Source organism: Cryptomeria japonica, chromosome 8, assembly GCF_030272615.1.
Source record: "Cryptomeria japonica chromosome 8, Sugi_1.0, whole genome shotgun sequence".
Classification (NCBI taxonomy): Eukaryota; Viridiplantae; Streptophyta; class Pinopsida; order Cupressales; family Cupressaceae; genus Cryptomeria; species Cryptomeria japonica.
The window spans coordinates 415,972,789-415,993,622 of record NC_081412.1 but is presented as its reverse complement, the minus strand read 5'-3'; the positions used below and the strand labels follow the sequence as shown (position 1 = coordinate 415,993,622).

The 20,834-nt window shown below is 37.4% G+C and overlaps 1 protein-coding gene across 6 annotated transcripts in view; it reads left to right on the top strand.

Annotated features, from left to right (window-relative positions):
* The window catches only part of LOC131028551 (kinesin-like protein KIN-UB), a 190,666-nt gene that overhangs the window by 80,597 nt on the left and 89,235 nt on the right, over window positions 1-20,834 (top strand). For 5 of the 6 annotated variants that reach the window (XM_057958844.2, XM_059209950.1, XM_059209949.1 and 2 more), the window contains 4 exons: window positions 5,198-5,323; window positions 5,567-5,698; window positions 5,804-5,942; window positions 6,059-6,151. In XM_057958844.2, the coding sequence (XP_057814827.2) occupies window positions 5,198-5,323; window positions 5,567-5,698; window positions 5,804-5,942; window positions 6,059-6,151 (490 nt within the window). The remainder of the gene's footprint in view (window positions 1-5,197; window positions 5,324-5,566; window positions 5,699-5,803; window positions 5,943-6,058; window positions 6,152-20,834) is intronic. The other variant, XM_059209948.1, reaches the window with a different exon arrangement.

Sequence of the window (20,834 nt, the reverse complement as noted above, 5' to 3'; positions counted from 1 at the left end):
GTAGAAGGGATACCAGGCCAGTTCTTTCTCAGCGGTAGCTGCAGCCTGTGATGATGGACATGTTTCCAGCCCATTACCAATTGTAAGTGAGGACGTCCTTGCCTTCTTCTGCTTATCCCTTTGAATCACTATATACTCCTCCAATTGTCTCACAACGTCGAGCAACACCACTCGGTTGGTAGGGTAAGCTGGAAGCTTGTATGGAGGCCCAGAGAATCCTTGAATTCAGAGGTAAGTGAACTTTGGATATTGGATGTACCAACACTGGAACCGACCGATGAAGTCCATAGACTTTTGAGAGAGCCTCTGGTGCAGGCCACCTTGAAGGGTCCGGGTAATGTGCATCAGGAAGGCATCATTCACCCTTTTGAAATGGAACTTCTCCTCCATATGGAGTTGGAGATAGCAATCATATACCAGAAATTGGTTCTCCTTGTTCCCAACTTCTCCTCTACAAGTGAGACCTCTGTACCTATAGGTCCTAGCTAAAGAATAGAACAAGTAAGAACTCATGAAGAAAGTCCTATTCGCCTCCAGATTCCTTAGCTGGCTGTCTAGGTTGTCACTGATCATAGGAGCCCAGTCTATCATTTTTACTCCATTGATTATTTCATTAATGAAATAATACATCCAGAGTTCGAATGGAGCTCCCTGAGGATTTCCTATTATTCTATTGAGCAAGACAATCATGTCCCCAATGTCCTCCTTGAAGTATGCTCGCACTAGGCTCTTTCTCTGGAGTTTGGAGGCACCCTTCCTCGGCTTGTCTAGCCAGGAATGATTAACTATGGCATCATATTCTTCCACGTGTTCGTGGTATAGACTGTCAGCTTCGTCCTTGGTCATATATACTGCGTTGTGGTACTCAGGGATCCTGAAGGCCTCTCTGATGGCCTCATCGCTGACATTCGCCAACACTCTTCCATCAGGTGCAACAATATCCTTACTGATGGGGTTGTAGTGTTTGGCACATTCAACTACTAGTTCATTGCACTGCATGGTGGGGAGGAAGCCGGCAGCGTGCACGATACCACTCTTCATCATTTTTCCCGCAATGGTGGTAGGCACAAGGTTGTCCAGACCAAACATTCGCTTCTTAAACTCCCTCAGATTGATGTGTCCGAGGTTGGTGTCGCTGATGTTCTTCCACTTGGAAGTCATCCTCGACTCTGGAGGAGCATCTTTATCTACCTAGAACTTCATGGTGCTTAAGACCTCCAGATGAATGATGAAAACTTTAAGTTAGAAAATTTCTGCAAAATTTCGAAAAAAAAATAACGGGGCCGCGAAATGGCTAAGTGTTTGAAAATTTTCCATTTTTCACTCTCATACTTAGCCACAAAAATTGAATTTTCACCTCCAGACCCTTAGCCTTGAGGTCAGTTGAAGTCACCATCAAGTGTTAAAACTTTCAAAAAAAATTCATACTTAGCCAAAAAAATTGATTTTCTTTCTCCAAAATTTTCGAAAAAATCATTTATTAAATTCTGGAAAATATTCAGAAAATTCACAATTTTAATTTCACCTCTGACTTGGATAGGAGTAAGGCTAGACTTTTCTCCAAAATATTGAAAAAATTTAGAAAAGATGCCTTTCTCCAGAAATCTGTAAGCATTCTGCCAAAAATATTATCCCACTTCCAGCAATATCTAGAATTTCCTCTAGATGATCTTCAAACTGACATACTTTACTAAGCTCTCCTTAGTAAATTTGAACTTCTTGGTGTAATAATGAATTTGATAATGAAGTATTTGTAGACAAGGTTTAAGCAAAACCCCTAAAATCATCCAACTCATACTTCTAATTCTAAAAAAAAAACTTTCCATTTTGATTTAAGTTTGAAGATATCCATTAATCCTCCAATATTCCCTTTCAAAAAAACTTTCCATTTTGAATTAATATCTCCATAACTTTTTAATATTCTCTCAATATTCTCAAAAAAAAATTCCATTTTGGATTTATTTTGAGGATTTTTTTTTATTTAGATATTTCTTCATTTTGGATTTAATTTTGAAATCTCTATGGATTTTGTGACATCATGTTGACTTTGTTTGACCTTCCACGTGTAGGTTGATTTTTTTGAATTTTATTTCCATCCTTTTCAAATTTTGGCAGACTTTAAACACATTTCCAGGGTATGGCGGACTTTGGCTAGAACTCCTTCATGGCCTCTATTAACGTGAAAATTTGACTAAGGCTTTGGGGCAGACTTTGACCCTTGCTCCCACATGGCCTCCATTAAAGTGAAAATTTGGCTAAGGCATTGGGGCGGACTTTGACCCTTGCTCCCACATGACCTCCATCAAGGTGGGGCGGACTTTAGCCTTAGCACCTTCATGGTCTCCTTCCTCCTTGGGCAGACTTCAACCTTAGCACCCATGTGACCTCTCCAACCTTGGGCGGACTTCAACCTTAGCCCTTTCATGGCTTCTCAAGCTTTGGCGGACTTTGGCTTGGCCTCTTCATGGCCCCTTCAACCCATGGCGGACTTTGGAGTAGGCACACATGTGACCTCCATTGGCATGGCAAACTTTAACCTTAGCACCCACATGACCTCCATTATGCAGGGCGGACTTGGAGCTTGGCACCCACATAGCCTCTTCATCCTTGGGCAGACTTCAACCCTTGCTCTCCATGGTCTCTTTAGGTGGGGCAGACTTTAGAGTGGGCACCCATGTGACCTCCAAATTCGTGGTGGACTTTAGGCAGGGCACCCACATGGCCTCCCTAAGGCATGGCGGACTTTGATGAGAGCACCCACACAACCTCCTAAGGCATGGCGGACTTCATGCAAGGCTCCTTCATGGCCTCTTCAACCTTTGTGATGGGGTTTGAACCTGCAGAAACACTTCAAAACCCTTATTAGCCAGACTTAGAAAAATTTCCAAAGAAATTTCAAAATTTCATAGTTTAATCTAATTTAACCAGATTAACTTGAAATTTGAAATCCATGCTTAGGTGGATCATTTGAAGCAGCAAAAAGCCTAAAATCTAGGGATTCAACTTTTTTACGTCAAAACTTGGAATTTTCGAGTTCCGGTTGAGGCTGGTTAGTAGTACAAGTGTAAACCCTAGGTTTGCATCTCGAAAAAGCAAAAAGCCTAAAATCTAGGGATTTAGCTTTTAGGTCAAAACTTGGAATTTTCGGTTTCCGATCGAAGCTGGTCAGTGGCACAAGTGTAAACTCTAGGTTTGCATCCCCAAAAAGCAAAAAGCAGACATCCCTATAAAATAGGAAAAACTTTCTAAAAATAGCCATACCGGGGATTGGGCTAAAAATGCCAAAAACAAAACTTCCTAAAAAATAGGAAAAAGCAAAAAAGAAAACTTTCTAAAACTAGAAAGTTGTCCAAATTCGTCCAAATCAATTGCGATCTTCGTCCTTTGGCCTCTCTAAGCACTCTGGTGGTGTTCACACTTCGGAATCACATAACTTGCAAAAACTAACTTTCAATCGTTAGGGCTTGAAATGTTCTGAACTGGACAAGGCTTGGTGAAACTGCAGCAAAAGGTCACAGGATACTAACAAAATCCTAGAAAGCCGGAAAAGAGAGGGTCCCCATTTGCAATGGGGCGATGTGGGAAAAAAGGTCACAACACTTGGATGGCGTGGGTGTAAGAAATTACACTCAAGACAAGAATCGAATTAACCTTCGATTTCCTGGATGGCTTGGGTATAACTAGTTATATCCAAGACAAGATTCAAAGTAATCTTTGATTTCCTGGATGGCTTGGGTGTAAGAAATTACACCCAAGACAGGAATCGGATTCATTTTCGATTTCCTGGATGGCTTGGAACCAAGATGGGTTCCAGGAAGGCGAGCTCTACAACAGCCTAAGGACATATCTCCGTGTGGCATTCGTATCCTTTTTATTAGATGAGAATTGTGATTAATGTTAATTAAGTGTTTTCAAGTTAAAATTGCAAGTAGATTAGTTATATATATATAATTGTTGTATTCTAACAATCTATTTTGCAGGAAAGTGATCTCTTACTAGTAGGGACATTACAAAAGGACAATTGACAACGCTCTGAAATCAAGCAAGGCTAGGGATGACACTTACGGGCTTTATGACTATCTCCAGAATTTCCCATCGGAAAATTATAGGCACGCTCAGACCCGTGAAGCCAAGTGGAGTCGATGCCTTCTACCTGCAAACCTGCATCACCGAGAGAAACATACATACATATATATCCAGCATATACAGGCACATCGGTGCAGGAGAATCGTGACGTTCCGTGTCTCACCGTAGTGAGTGACGGAAAATCATCCCCTCACACTCCATGCAAACTCCACAAAGCAATGAAGACATAAATGATAGATATTCCATACATTAAGCACATATGTCAGTCCATGGTCAGTAATCATAATAAAATCCACATCTAACATCCATAAAGCATATAATACATAAACAACATATACTAAGTCAAACACTATAGCATAGTATCATGATAGAAAGTATCACCACATAAAGTATCATCCATCCACATAAATAACTGCAAAGGTCAACCAAGGTCCAACTAAGTATCAAAAGAGTTTGATCAAGGAAGAGGTATTACAATAGGCCGGTTCTCCAATCCTTTTATCCTTTTAGAAAAAATGAACAACTTTGTTGAATACTTGTCTAAATAGGAAATTAGTTCTTGAACAAAATAGATGCAAATGTAGCTTAGGTGTTTCATGCAAGATGGGTGTATTAGCTTTAATAGGATGCACTTAAATGCTACTAAACAAAACTAAAATAGTAGAGTAATATGTACAATGCAGCATGTGGCTCATTATCTTGTTCGTCACGCATATGTAAATTGCTTATAACATGCTATTTGTGATTGAGTAGAATGTTTCTCCTAGATAAAGTTGTTCAGATCTTGTACTACATTTGATGTTTGGGTTCAAGAATTGGTAGAGATCTCATGTATTGTTTGTTCTTGTTAATTTTTTTAATTTATATTTTGCTCATTTTACATGACTTGTAATTATCTGGGAACATGAATTTTTTTTTTGAAATCACAGGGCTCAGTTCTTTTGCTATATCTTCTTTATAGTGAGAAATATAAACTTTTGTCATTGACAATACTTTATTGATTTTATACATAATTCATTGAAGCATAGTATTTTATTGGCAACTTTCTATAGATACTTATGATGTACTCTATAAGTGGTACAACTCTAAGGTAACTAACGACTTTATTTAGGCTAGAGATCAAACGGAAATTGTGGAACTAAGGAAGAAGCTAGAAGAACAAATTTACCATCAAGGAAATCTTGAGAAGAAACTTCGAACTCTACAGAGCAAGAAAGAAGAAGCTTTAGTTTTGAAGGTATAGAATGGATGAAAACAAATTCTGTTAGAGTTCAACTGATGGAATTTCTTTCCTTATGATTAGATGATTGGGAAATCATCTCTCTATTTTCCATTTATTGCTTAAGTTAGTGCATAAGGTCACTATGTTTGATTTGATTTTCTTCCTAAAATTTTATAGGTGTCTATCAGGAGTCGTGTCATTGCTATCTAAAAGGTGATAAATTCCTAATGCATTAAATTTACTATTTCATTTCAAAAGGAAAAATGTCATGAAGAAATAAAAAACATGAGGAAGAAACTTGAAGAAGAGCAGAAGCGTAATGGAATGCTTGAAGATGAAGTGAACATTCTAAAAGAACAAATTTTGCATCTTAGTTGTGATCTTAATGAGGTAAACACTGTCACAAGTTTGTAGTTGTCTTACATCTAGACACTTTTTTTCCTTATCCCCCGAAATGGTTTGTTCTTTCACTTTTTGATTTGTCTTTTTCTGCAGAGCACAAATAGTGTCAGGAAAGGAAATTCTGGCAATTTCTCTTTTGTGTCAGAAAGTCCTATGACCTTTTCCAAGTCCATTCAAATTAGAGATACTATTAGTTGTCAAAGAGCCACAATTGCCAAATTGCTTGGAGAAGGTACTGAATTTCTGAAGTTCTGTTTTTCCTCAGATACATTTTAATGATATCAATTCTTTTGTATTACAGTGTTTACCTCTTAACTTGAAATTTCTCTCTGGATCATGTTTCTGAAGTTGGATTGCCAAAAATAGTGTCCTATATGGAATTAGAGGATAAAGATGTACAAATTCATGCCGTGAAAGTTTTGGCAAATCTTGCTGCTGAAGGTATTTGAAAGTGTGCTTTTTCTTGTGTCTTCTTCTTTACTTAAGCCACAAAAAATATCACATTTTTTCTCATAAGTATAAAAAAATTATGAAATTTTACTTGTATTAATCAATCAAGATTCATTATCCATGGAGAATTGAGCTCTTCAAACGCTAAAATTGCTTTAATATTTATAGAGATTTGAGAATATGACATTAGATGGGATACTCATCAATAATAATAATACCTATATTTTCCAAGCTCCATGGATGTGTAGAACATAATCATTATACCAAGTTTGTTTGTATAATTCTATGGTCTTTTATTTTTTAATGGCAATGATTAAATTGGGTTTTCTAGTATGAGACTTCTTGTTGGGTTTGTCAAATTATGAGCAGAGACAATGTAAACATAAATTTTGTTAGCGTTTTGTTTTGTCAGTTTTTAAACAACACAAACGGATTCTGGAACAGTATGTAAGGCATTCCACCCATATGATTTTTTTTTTATTGTGTCAAAAGTCGAGTCAAATCCTTGTTTTTTGTTGATGCAAACTGTTATATTTCAAAGTCTTCTCCTATCAGACTGCATCATGTTTTGTTGTTTCTTTTTATATCTTTGCGAATCAATGGATATGATTTTTAAAACATGTCCACCAAGGCAAAGAATGGCGGTTAATCAAAGTCAAATGCAACCCCAATTTTGAGTACACACCTAATTGAGGGAACACACCTTAAAAGAAGATATTTAGTTTTTGTTAGAGAGATTTTCCAAGGCAAGAGGTTAGGGGGACATCTCTATGAAGGAAATGACATTTCAAGTCTAAGACTGAAATCCTATTATCAGAAGCACACATTCATGAGGTAAAACAACTCATAAACTCTAGATCAAGAAATGCATTGTCAGATGCACATATTATAAAGAAAGATAGGCTTCTGTTCGAAGGGTTGAAATTAAATTGTTGGGTGTGTACTCCTATGCAGGAAATTAAGTTTTAAGTTTCAAGTTCAAAATTGCATTGAGTGACACACCCATATGAGGAAAAAGAGGTATACTTTCAAAGGATAGATGTGCACTATAACGCATGCATTTTATAATGGGGAATGTGTTTTATTATTAAAAGATCACATTTACGTTGTTAGATGAATATCTCTACAAAGGAAATGGCATTTCATGTCTAAGTCTGAAATCCTATTGTCAGAAGTACACCTTTGTGAGGTAAAATAAAAAAGTTCTAGTTCAGGAAATGCATTGTCCGGTGCACATTTGTAATAGCCCCTACGAAGATACTTTTAAACAAATTTGTGATTTTCACAAATCATGCTTGACAGGCATTCCGTCAAAACATTTTGCATGAAGCTAAATATTGATAATTCTGAAATGCAATCAATTAGAACTGGCGCAACTAAGATTCCAGATTATACACCCATCTTAAAATCATGCCATAGATGATGGATTTCATTGGGACATTTTGTCACACAGTTGGTATACCTGCTGTTAGAATACTGTTTTCAGCTTATTTTGAATGGATATCATAAATAATTAACATAACATTGAAATCCCATCTCCAAACATTACCAACATCGCATATATAAAAAAATATTATATTTATTATGCTCACAGAGAAAGTTTATACCACACTTGAATTGCTGTTACAAATTGATATGCATAGTAAATTCACACAGCAGAAGATCTTCAGTGAAAACTTAATATTTAATTAATAGATTGCTGACCTGGCCTGTAGACTAGTCAATCAGCCAACACCAATATCTTTTTAGGAAGTATGCCAGCTTAATATAAAGCTGCGACCACCTCTTAGGCTGCTGTGACTAGTAGTTTGAGCCCACCAAGGGCTGTGTAGAAGTCCTGCAAGGTGATATCAAGTCGTCAGTAAGTTTTGATCCCTCTTGTTGGTATTTTATGGGGTATGACACCTTGAGGAATATTTTTCGGTTGAGTTTCTAGCTTAGCTATTCATAAATTAATTTTGTTCTTCCCTTCACTACCACACACAACACAAAGACCCCAGTCCCGGTTGAGTTTCTAGCTTAACTATTCATAAATTAATTTTATTCTTCCCTTCAGTACCACGCACAACACAAAGACCCCAGTCCAAAATCACTTGCACCCACTGCAATTGGTTTTCCCTGAATATCTGTAGCCAGGAATAGTAAACAAATCTCTACAAATCTGTATCAATCTGCACACCTACGAATCCTATATGAATTTGCCAAGGTTGACTGAAATGGGTTTTTGTCCAAACAACCAAGAACCCAAGGGTTCGCTGAACTGAAAGCACAAGCTTTCAAAGAAACTCTCCAAGAAATAATTATTCAAGAATGAATTTCTTTTGGCTCTCAACTCTTTTATATCCCATCCTTGAAAGAATTACTTAATTTTCTTTTCTTTTATTTCATTTTCCCACTCATAAAGTGACCCAATTTATAAGTGTTTCCATTGACATAAAATAAAGTCACTTTATTTAAATAACCAAGGTTCAACTTTTAATTAATTAAAATAATCAATTCCGTGAAGCCTAGGAATATTTAAAACTTAATCAATTAATTATTCCCTTAAAATGCCCAACTTAGCCTATAGCAATAAAATAGGCTAATAATTTTCGACAAATGACTCATACGGAAGAAGGGGGCATTACAACATCTTATAAAGAAAAATAGGCTGATGTTCGAAGTGTTGTGTATTGTGCTACTCCTGTTTTGAACTTTTTTCTTTTTTGTGAATATAGCTCAACCATAATCATGTAGAGCATGATAACTCTGCTGTCATAAAGTGTTGATTAAGACTTCAATGCTGATGTGAATTTTGGAATGACAATTGTGGTGTAAAGAGCCTTACTTTTTTTTGTGTTTTTGGATAGTAGTTTGATGAAATGACAATTTCAAAACATCAATGCAAAATACCAATTAAAGATGCAAGGAATGTCAACATAATATAGCTTTAGAGAGTTATAATTCAACTATGGCAAAGTAGTCACCCGTTTTTAAATAATATGATGCATATATGTAAAGAGAGCACAAAAAACAATGTAATTTTCTGACCTCCAAATATGAACAGCAGATTGTAATTAACCAGCAGCAAATAAATCTTGTGATCCAAGCAACTATATTCTTCCCAAGAAAACAATGAATAATTGCTTACATTTATAAATATTTTTATTTGCTGATTCATCGATCCACTGAAAAATCAGAAATATTAAACAAATTGATTGCACAAGAATATACCAAGATTTTGGATCTTTCTTAGCTCCCTCATAGCTGACCGGCTGGAGATAGTGGAAGAATTAGAAAAACAACCAAAAAATTCAGAACTTGCACCCATCCTTGTTGTTGGCTGCTGGGTCCCACTCCTATAATTTTATTTTTCAAAAGTTTCCTTTGGTAACCTTACACCCCAAAGCTGTGTCCGCTTCAAAAAAGCTATGACCTGGACTTTCCAAGTCAACAACCACCTTCAATGTGAGATGAGATCATTTCTTGACCTTTTTATGTCTTATTCTTGAGCCCATGTCAGCCTCAACAGAGTAGAACAGGTCTTACAGCCTTAAGTCTTCATAAATCTTAATTCTTTCTTTTGGAATAGGTCTGGCAATGTTTAGAGAAATGGTAAAGTCGGACAGGGGCCCATGTGGGTATAAGAAATGGATTTAAACCTTCATACAATGAATCACTCCTTTGTGATATGAAAAAGGGTACGAATCCTTAGTGGGGCACAAACAATGTGAATTTTCTAGTCAATCTTTCATCGCCACACACTGCACAACTTCTACTTTGATTAGTACCACTTGCACACATAGCACGAATAAAATTATCAATGGCTTGTAAATCTTAATCAAAGTCTATATGCAAACGTGGAAAAACTGAACAAATGATCAAAATCATTAGTCTACAACTTTGAATGACCTACACCGAAATTAAGTAGGGAGGATCTTCAAGCACTGTGGCCAATCTTCTCTGAGAGGGTTTTTGTCTCTAGGAAGGCTGAATCAAACCAAGTTCAATCTCAAACCCCAAGGGTTTCATTAGAGAGAATATATCATAAATCTTCAACATACCAAATGAGCTCGCAAACCCCTTATTTATAAGCTTTTATGGGAACTTTCTAGAAAGTCCATTACAATATCACTTTATTAATTTTGTCTTATAACACCAAAAAGGTAACTTATTTTATTTTTAAAACATTTCTGACACTTAAAAGTCATTTTTCAGCGTCTCATCATTTAAAACTTTCCATTCTCTTTCCAACAAGCTCTAACACTGAGGTGCCCAATAAATTATTTTAATTAAAATGGCAACTGTAGTGAAATTAAGTAAATATAGTTCTAAATTACGCTAAAGTAGTGACAATAGTTAAAATGCATTGCGATCGAAAAATAATTATGTAGGAGTGATCCCAATGATGAAAGCTCATAGTTACAAGACTCGGACATCTATGACATCCAGTTCTTTGTTGCATTTCAACTTCAATATCTTCACTCTTACAACTCCCATTGTTGCTCATTGTTCTTTTTTATTAAGAATTTAAAACATAGCTGCAAGTGCATACATAGAGAAAATATTAAACAAAACATGCTGCTTAAGTGTTTGGAAATCTAAAAAGAAATTCCAAAGGAATGAAAGATCCCTGATGGATCCCCTTGCTGATCTGCTGTAATTTTTAAAATAATAAACTATATTTACCTATGATTTTTGCTGATGGTCTTATAGAATAGAGAGAAGTTGTAGAATGTTTGGTTTCTTTTTGTATTTTTTTGAATGTACAAGCAAGTAATGAATAAAGAACAGCAAATAAGGAAGGAAACTGAAACAAGTAAGAACATTCAAATAAATTAGAATTGATACAAATCGTACCAGGCAGATTTCTGATTTATAATATCCAGATCATTCCCTACGCACTGGGGATGTGCTTACATCCAATAATGGCGCCAACTGAAGGGTAGATGATGAACACAAACCAAGAACACCAGCTATGGCTGAATGAAAGTCTTCACCACTTCCAGCGTATAGTGTACCTGCTGTAATGGTGGCATCAAGTTGAAACAATCACGCCCCAGATAGGAAATTCAACCACCCTGCTAAAACCCTCACCAAGCAATTTGAATCTCCACAAGGAATAGCGCATACACTTTGACCAATAATGCCAATGCCAAAAGAATCCATTGCCAATCAATAGCTGAGGGCTACGTCCCAGCCAGTACCAATCATGGGGTTTGCGTCCCAGATTGAAGAATTGCTCTACCAGAGCAATATCGCACCAAACAAGTTTTCAATATGTAAAAGATAATGAGAAATTAGGTTTCCTTCTCCTTATATCTCTTTCCTTCCAAATTGAACCCTAAAGATATATGAAAACTGCGCTTTAATATAAAGTCATATTTCCCAATATTGGGCGCTCAAGTATAGAGAAAACACCACTTTTTCAATATAAAATAACTCCAAGCGCCAAAAGGACCTTGGCAAGTGAAAATCATTTAGAAAAGTTCAAGACCTTTCCAACGAGCTATAACACATGGGCATACGAATCCATATGAAGCCAAATACCCCTTATTACTCCGAAATGGCTATAGACATAGCCTTATTTAAAATATTAAAACGCTAACTTAGGAAATATTTAAATATATTAAAAATATAACCCAAATAGCTATAGAAAGCTCGAAACACACCAAAAGCCTGAAACTGAACCTGTCACCTGTCTGTGACTGATGTCGGTAATCATGGATCAATTGGCAGTCTCATCCCTAAAATCTAGGGATGCTCCTAGAAACTAGGAAACACACCCAAATCTCCTGAAACTGAAACCAAGGAATGGTCTCATGGAACCCCAACCCTGGACGTTGTCACAACCTCCTAAAAGTAGGAACTGCCTCCTAAAATCAAGGAACTGCTCCAAACTTGTCTACTACTACCAGAAACACCAAATCCAAACACTGAATATCCTAATTGAGTCTCTATCCACCATTGCCAGCCTACAAGACTCCATAATAGGCTAACTCACAGGTCTCTGCTAGACAGAGCTAAAGAGGGGACATGACAAGGAATCTGAATAAATGAATATTGGATGGAAGCTTACCTCAAGTGACATGGATTTGATGCCTCTATTGTTGTCTTTCTATTTCTTTTGCTGTTCTCCTTTGCTCAAAGCTTCTCCTTTTCTTTCTCTTCTTCACAAGTTGAAAAAGTCAAGATGAGTTTGCTTTTTTTTTTTAGTTGTTTTGGGTTTAGGTATAGTTTAAAGGGGTTTTGGCATCCTTGGGAGCCGACCCCTCCCTTCTAAAAAAATCAAAATTGATTAAAAAAAAAAGGCTCCAAAAATGTGCCTAGGTTGTAGGGTATGACTATGCGTTCCCTATGGCTCTTAGGCATACCCTGCTAATATTTTGTCATCTTGAGGACATTTCTTGAATTTTCAAAAAAAAGGGGATGGGTTGGGATGTTTTCTACTCATTCCTACATGCTTGGAATGTTTCTTATGATGGGATCATTTTGGACAGGGGATGTGTCCTTGAGGAGCATAATTTTCAGCCATCCATACCATGCTACAGTTTTTATCACTCTATTGGAAAGTTTTCCGTACCAATTCAGGGATTTGGTTAGCCATAATATCAACATTTGATGTTTGTTTCAGTCATACAAGCAATGAATTATTCAAATCTGCTGTATGGCATCTTGTAAGTGGATATTTATCACTTTCAAATTATGAAAAATTAAATTCTTCTAATTCAGCATATCAGCGTGGTTATTTGTTTGAACTGTTACAATTAAACAAAAATCAAGGCAAACATATTGACCTTTTGTCCAACTTAAAACAAACTATTTTTTATTATTTTTGCTTTTTATTTCTGGCTGGGTGCAGCAGAGTCTTAGCATCTGGACTCTGCAGGGTCGGCCCACCTCTGGACTCACAGAGTATTGTAACTATGTGAAAGATGATAATCACACATGACTGGGGGACTTACTAAAAATAGGTTCTCTCTCCAAGAATCTTGGAGAGTAAATTGAAAGCCGAAAATAACATCCGAAAGTTTCATACCACTCCATTAAACTATCTGAGATCACTGGTAACATTAAATTACGCCTTTGATTAGGCTAACACAAACCTATAAAGTCAACTCCAACTGCAAGGCAAGAGAACCTGAAAAAGGGTACATTGTAGTCCTCCCATTCCAAAGATTGCTTGTCCTCAAGCAATGCTAACACAACCCCAAAATCATTAGATTGATCTAGACTGAAACAAAGAATGATCCCATGTTCCCAAGTCAACCTAGGAGTTTTCTAGCACCATCCTTTCAAAGCATCGTCATGCAAGGTACCAACACAAGGGACCTCCCGATAACCACCTATAAGAAGAGAAATCAAATACTGCATAAACTTGGTCAACTCCTCAGAGAATTGCTTTTGAAAGAACCAAACTGATGCACCATCGAAGTAAACTCCAAATAGTCAACATTTTCTCTCATTCCCAATAGTTGCTAGACTATAAACCAATGTGATCCCAGGGTTTCAATTCAATCTCAAAAAAGAACCATCATGTTGACGTGCTAGTTTGATCATAATTGTTAAACCATCATTCCCAAACAACACTCTCCCCTCTTGGAAACCCAAGAAGTAATCATCATCAAATCCCAATTTGAAATACATGAAACACTTGAAATCTAAACCATGAAATATATCCTGCCAAAGCATCTCAATGAAGTCCATATCTGCAATCCCATTGCTAGACTCAATCTTGGGCAACAAGAAAGAAAATTTGCACATTCATAAAATATAAATCTTAGCATATCCCCTCATTTTGTCCCTAAATGAAGTTGATCGGTCATTATCAAAGGACTGGTATAGAAGATGTCAGCAAAAACAACTCCATGATTGGTATAGAAGATGTCAACAAAAACAACTCCCTGATTAGCTAACCAGGGAATGCCTCTACAGTTGCCAATTGAAATCATGGCATTGAAAACCAATCTCCAAGTGTCAATTGAGTAACCTTGAGTACTGCAACATACTTAACACATTGCAATTGTCATTGCATCATCTGGGGTCATGCATACCAAAACCACAAAACAACTGCAATGACCACTACTCTACCAAGTGCAAGTGGAAAATAACCGAATTATGCCTAGAAGATCTCCCACAACCAATTGCGCTAAACCCTGCATGAGCTCAAAATCTGTCTGCCTATAGATTGAAGTCACAATAAACAACGTGGAAAAGAAAGGGTAGTGGTAAACAATCTGGAACGTCGTTGAAATCATAGGAGATATTGTTGTGTTGTAAACACACGCCCCATTGCAAATGGGGACCTCTCTTTTTTTGCTCGTTAGTTTAGTCGTTTTGTCTTAGTTTAGCTTTAGTTTGGCAATAATTTCATTCACTGGCCTTAGATGAGAAGGGTTTTATTTTGTCTTGTCAATCTGGAGAAAGTATTGAATGATCCTTGAAACAAGTTAGAGTGCAAAGTTTTATCTTTAGAAAGGTATGATCATGACAAGGAAAATTTCCTATCAAGGTCAGATTTTTGACCTTGACAAGAAGGAAAATAAGGGAATATTTTAGGGCCGACTTAAAAAATCCTTTGATAAAATGGGTTTCTTTTCAAAAAATGCAGCTCTAGGTCAATTTTACAATTCAATTCCTAAGTTGAAACACAATATCCATGTTTGAAATGTGGAATTGAAAGTTGAAATGTTAAAATCCATGTTTGAAACGTGGAATTCAAGCTTGAGATGTTAAAATCTGGAATTGAAATATGGAAATCCTTGTTTGAAATGTGGAAATCTAGAATTGAATATAAAATCCATGATTGAAATAAGGAATTCCTAAGTTGAGATTTAAAATCCAATTTTGAAATATGGAACTCCTAGAATGAGAAATCCAAGGATGAAATGTGGAAAATCCCTATCAAGATCAAATTTCCCTTGGAAATTTATGGAAAATCTTTGTCAATGCCTCAAGTCTACCTAGGATTCCATGCTCACCCTCAAAATTGCTCTCTTGTCCTTGTCTAACTTGAAATTGTGCCACAAAGTCCTTGTTCAATCTTGGATTTTAGTTCACTAGTCCTTGATTCCCATGAAATCCCATCATATAGTCGCTACATAAGGTGAAACCACACCCTTTTGTCCTTGCACAAGTGGGAGATGTGCTCAAGAGTCCCTATACACATGAAATTTGTGCCTGAGTGTCCTCCACCTTGAATATGCGCTCAGCAGTCATTGAACACCTTCAAATTGCACTCAACAATCCCTAGATAAATAGAAATCCCATCCACTTGTCCTTGTCAAAGTGAAAATCCTACTCAGAGTATGGGTCAAGGCTGACTTGATTAAAAAGAACATAAAATTTCTCTCCAATAAATTCATTTAAAGTGCAAATGTGTGTAAAAGGTGAAGGTTGACCTGATTCAAATTGAATATAATTCAGATTTTGGAGGGATCAGCTTTAGGTCCTGTTGACGTGTATTTTGTACACCATCATACACAGAATAAAATACCTAAAGGCATCTTATCCTCTCTTGAATAAAGCCTCTAACTGCTGAAGATTCGCATGAAGGATCAGTTAGGATGACTCCAATGTTCTGGTTAGTAGGGTCTCTACGTGTGGATAAGCACCAGTTGGTATGATGTGATTTGCTGTGTCCTTAAGGGGATCTTACACTCCGAAATTCCGAAATCTTACTAAACTAAGAAGCTTTCAAAAAAAATAACAAAAGGATAGGGTTTTGAAAGAAGTCTAATCTAATCTAACCCTAAGAATGACTTCGTGTGAACAAGACTTGGCAAGATTCAACCAACTTCAACTTCGCCATAAGATAACAACTCAATTGAAATTGATGCGATCTTCTAAGGTAATAAATGGTTTTCAATACATCAAAGATCAAAGACACTACCACGAAGGTACATATCCAAGATACAATAATGATTGAAGGATAAGTGATTCAAATATATCCAGTCGACCACGCAAGGCATTCCTACAATCAGCAAGAAGCTAGTGGTATGGAAAGCGAATCCTACCAAAGATCAAGTCTCACACTATGTCCCTCAAATTAACACACTACTTTGATTGAGCATGATTCAAGTAAATTGAACAACCATGAAGATAACTAAGAAAGTTGCAACAAAACACCATAACTTCAATATTTCATTGATTTCAAAGTCATCATGTACAACAATTGTTTGAATTTCTCTCTTCAATCTCAATCTTGCTACAAAGTAAAATTGCTTCTAACTCTAATCTCTCTAATCTCTTAACTATCTCTATTCTCTATTAAAAAAACATTACAAATGAAATGAAAAATGAGGGTATAAATAGCATCCTCAATTACAATGAAAGGTCCAGATTGAAAGTAGATCAACGGTCAAGATCATGACACCTAAACCCTAATTAGGGTTTGTTACAAATGGCCTCCTTTTTACTGAACAATATTAAATGCATAGCCAAATATTAAATTTGGCACAAAAACCTAGGAGACATAAACCAATGACAAATAAGATGCCATGTCATCTATAACAACCTTTCATCTAGAATCTTATTCCCTTTCCAATTCTCTTTTCTAGCATATGCAATGAATCTAGATACGATTCCTTCGATTTCTGCAATTGGAATCTCGGGAAGATTCTTCATACTCTCTTCTAAGTGGATGACCTGATCGAATGCATCTAGAAGAGCTGCGTCCTATGAAGGTTCAAGTTCCTTTGTTCTTTCAATCAGGAGCATGGTGGCAAACATCTGATCATATTGCTCGTCTGTAACATTTGCGTCCTTGCAAAAGATGACCTTGATTCTATCCTCCAATTCTTGCATATCCACATCTGTCTCGACCTCGATCCTTCTGCCAAGAATGGTACGAAGTACCTCAAATACTCTGTCCTGGATCGGATTGATCACCTCCTCAACTTGGCTACATCTAGTACTAATGTCCTCAAAGAAAACACTCTTCATATGGAGTAAGGTTGACCACTGAAGCAAACTGTGAGGTCCTCCATCCATGATCTTTTCTTGCGCTAAGACCTTCCTTGCTGTGTGTCTAATTACTTTCAAGACAGGAATGATAACATCTTTGGTATGAGCAAATGCGGTTACTGTTATCATCAAATTGTGGATTATCTCAAGAACCTGGATAGCTTGATGAATAATCTTCATCATCCTTGTTACAAATTCTATGGCCACTGTATGAGATTTATCCATCCAATTACTTGTACGTTGGACCATGTTCCTGAATCTTTCTGCCTCATTGATTGATTGAAGTGGAAGTGCTTGCACTGGTGATCTAGCTGGATCCTGACGTCCCAAAGGTTCATTGATATGACTGAAATATGTCCTCCATGCACCTCTCTCTCTCTCAAGCTTTCTATTCTTCTCCATTTCTTCTCTAAGCTTGTCTTTCAACGCCTCAAATGAATCGGTGGCATCATCCAATGTCTGCTCTGCTGTGGATGGTCCTAGCTCAAATGTCTGTATATCATATTCTTCTGCTAGGATCTCACCTTCATATTTGTCTACTGCCGGTGTAGCTATCTGCAGTTTTCTGGATCCAGTCTCATCTCGAATCATCTTGGACATCTTGGTAGCCTTCCTCTTTTCTGTTACTTCGTGTGAGCGTCCAACAAGGCTCTCTAAATCAATAGCATTGTCCTCGTCCTCTACTACGATCACCCTGGTTAATCTTTCCTTCAACCAATCTGGGATAGCTGATCTTGTCTCTTGAACTTGTATTTCTTTATGCACTATTTCTTCTTCTCTGGGAGGAGATGTCATTTCGTTGTCTTCTTTGTCTTCATCTAGCTCATAATCTTGGAGAGATCCATCTGGTGACCCTTGCTGTGCCTGTCCTTCTTCCTGCCTGTCGTTCTGTACCATTGACTCCATGGATTCTTCTACTTGAAGTGTCCTCTTTTCTGGTCTAGAAGATGTACCTGATGAACGATCTCGGTTAGCCCCTTGCTTTCTCTTCGAAGATTCCTTCTTTTCTGATCTTTCTTTTCTCTTCGAACCTCTTGGATGGAGATTGCCCTCACTGGCACATCGAAGGTTACCATCACCTGAATTTCTAGGATTAGGATTGCCTTCACTCACTCTAGCTCCACCTTCGGCTGGTTTCTCTTCCAAAGTAAAAGTCATAGCTATGCCTTGTTCTCTCAACTTCTGATGCTGTATGTCAACCCATCTGCGAGTACAAGACAAGACTGGAGCCATCAAAGCATCTAAATCCACGACCTCAGGCTCATTCCAATCCAACCTTATTGATTTGCTTTCTCAATCATAGGACGACTGGATATGTCTGCCACTGTCCTGAGCTTGGTCGGCCACTCTGTAAATCCTGCATTTCCTGATGAAATCCAAAGGCAATCTAGAATGCATTTTTCGTTTCACTTCAAGATCATCTAAGAGATTCATCATAAAATCTTCAATTTGGTACTCATGCTTAAACTTCCTACCGACCGTCTCCTCTAAATGTCCATGTGGATCAAAGCTTTCTCTCAAAGCAAAAGATGAAAAAGAATACAAGGCTAACTCCTTCTCTGCGTCATCCATAGCTAAAGCATTAGGACATACCTCAACTGAGTTACCCAAAATGATAGGTACTGGAACTCCATTACCATGTTTGTGTCTGAATGCCTTCGCATATGCTGCCAACTGTCTTGTTACCTCAAGTAACACAATTCTGTCTGTCGGATATCTCGGCAACATGTATGGAGGTAAAGGACATCCATGCACTCTAATATAAGTGAACTTCGGAAACTGAATAAACCAAGCACCGTACCTCTTGATTAATTCCTGTGCATCCATAGATAATCTGTTGTGAATCCCACCTTGCAACGTCCTTGTGATGTGCATCGTGAAGGTATCATTAACTAACTTGTAGTTACTTCCTGGCGGATGATGCAAGTAGGCATAGGAATCACAAGCTCTGACCTCGCCGGGTCCTCTTCCAATCACTCCTCTGTGAGGTAGTCCTGCATACTCAAAACTCCTAATCAAGGCATAGATGATGTATGAACTCATGTGGAAGGACTTGGTAGCCTTGAGTCTCCTCAACTGTACGTCCAAGCAATGGCTAATCATCCTAGCCCAATGTATCGTACCTTTCCCTTGAACAATCACCTGGATGAAATAGAACATCCACTTCTCAAAATAGAAGGCGTGAGGGGCTCCTGTAACTCGGTTGAGCATTGTGATCAAATCTCTGTACTCCTCCTGGAAATCAATCCTGTGCGGTGTGTTCGGGATCTTGCTTAGACGGGGACGGCTCTTAAGTAACCAGTTCTTATTGATAATGCTTAGACAAGCATCTGGATCATCTTCGTACATTGACCTGGCTCCTTCTATGCTCTTGTATATCATGTCCCTGTACTCTGGAAGATGGAAAGCTTCACTTATAGCTTCCTCTGAAAGGTACGCCAAAGTGTTTCCCTCATTGGACACGATCGTTCTGGACTGTGGATCATAGTGACGAGCACACTCGATCATCAACTCATGGCACTGAACAGCTGGAGGAAAACCGGCGGCCTTAATGATGCCACTCTCGATTATTCTCCGGGCGACAGGTGATGGCTTGCCAATGTAAGGGACCTCTCGAAACTTCTTCGTGCTGAAGTTACCCAAGTTGGTATCTCCAATGTTGCTCCACTTTGACAGGATCTTGGTCTCTACTTCTTCGGTCTTTTGATCTTCTTTCATGAGAGCTGAACGACTGGTGGATGCTCCCGCTTTCGGGGTCGCCATACCTACACAACATTTCATAATGAGAACTAGATCTTGCAATGAATAACATAGATTAGAGAATAATTTTTTAGGAAACCTCATGATAAGTCTTAGAGTTATCATTTCCTAAAAAAAAACCGATTGAGCTAGGAATTCAAAATTCAAAATTTCAAAATTTAAGCTATGACGATCAAAACTAAAACAATAAAACCAATATCGTCATACCTTAGTTGAGAGCTAACTCTAGAATGCAAAATGAATAAAATCGCCTAGGTAAAATTGATATTTCAACGTGATCTTCAAATAAATGTCCTTCTTATCAATATTGCCACCTCTTGAGATGTCCTTGACGTGATCGGCAAGTTCGTTCAAACGGAAACTTCAAGTTCGTAGCGCCTTGGATTGATGTTAATGCCTTGGTTAATACTTTGCACCACCTTGAATACAATTCGCACTTGAACACAATTTCGCACTTCTCCCTTTGTCTTCCAAATCGCACTTGAATGAAGATGATAAAATGATAATGTAAAAATGAAAATCATCACCTCCCTTTATAGCGCTCACACCATATTCACCTTAAGGCCGACTTGGTAATTAATAAGGCAATTTAAAACGATTTTTTTAAACAAATAACAAAGCCGACTTCCATAAAACAAGCGCTATATTTAATTTTTAAATTAATTAATTAATAATTAATTATTAAATGCCTTTGTTTATTATCAATAAATTCGATTTTTCTTTACAAGGCAAAAAACAATTAATTAATGAATACCATGCGCTATTTAAATGCTTTTAATTAAATATCGTTTTTTCTAGCATTTAAATAAATTCAAAAATGTGTTTGAGCGCCAAAATTTGGAGAGTGGAAGATTACAAACCTCATCGCCCTGGTCCCTGACTGAGGGACAGGAGCGATCCATCATTTTGGTCTTGATCCTTGCAATTTTGACGTCCAAAGTCTTCATCTCCACGTTGAACTTGGCATTTT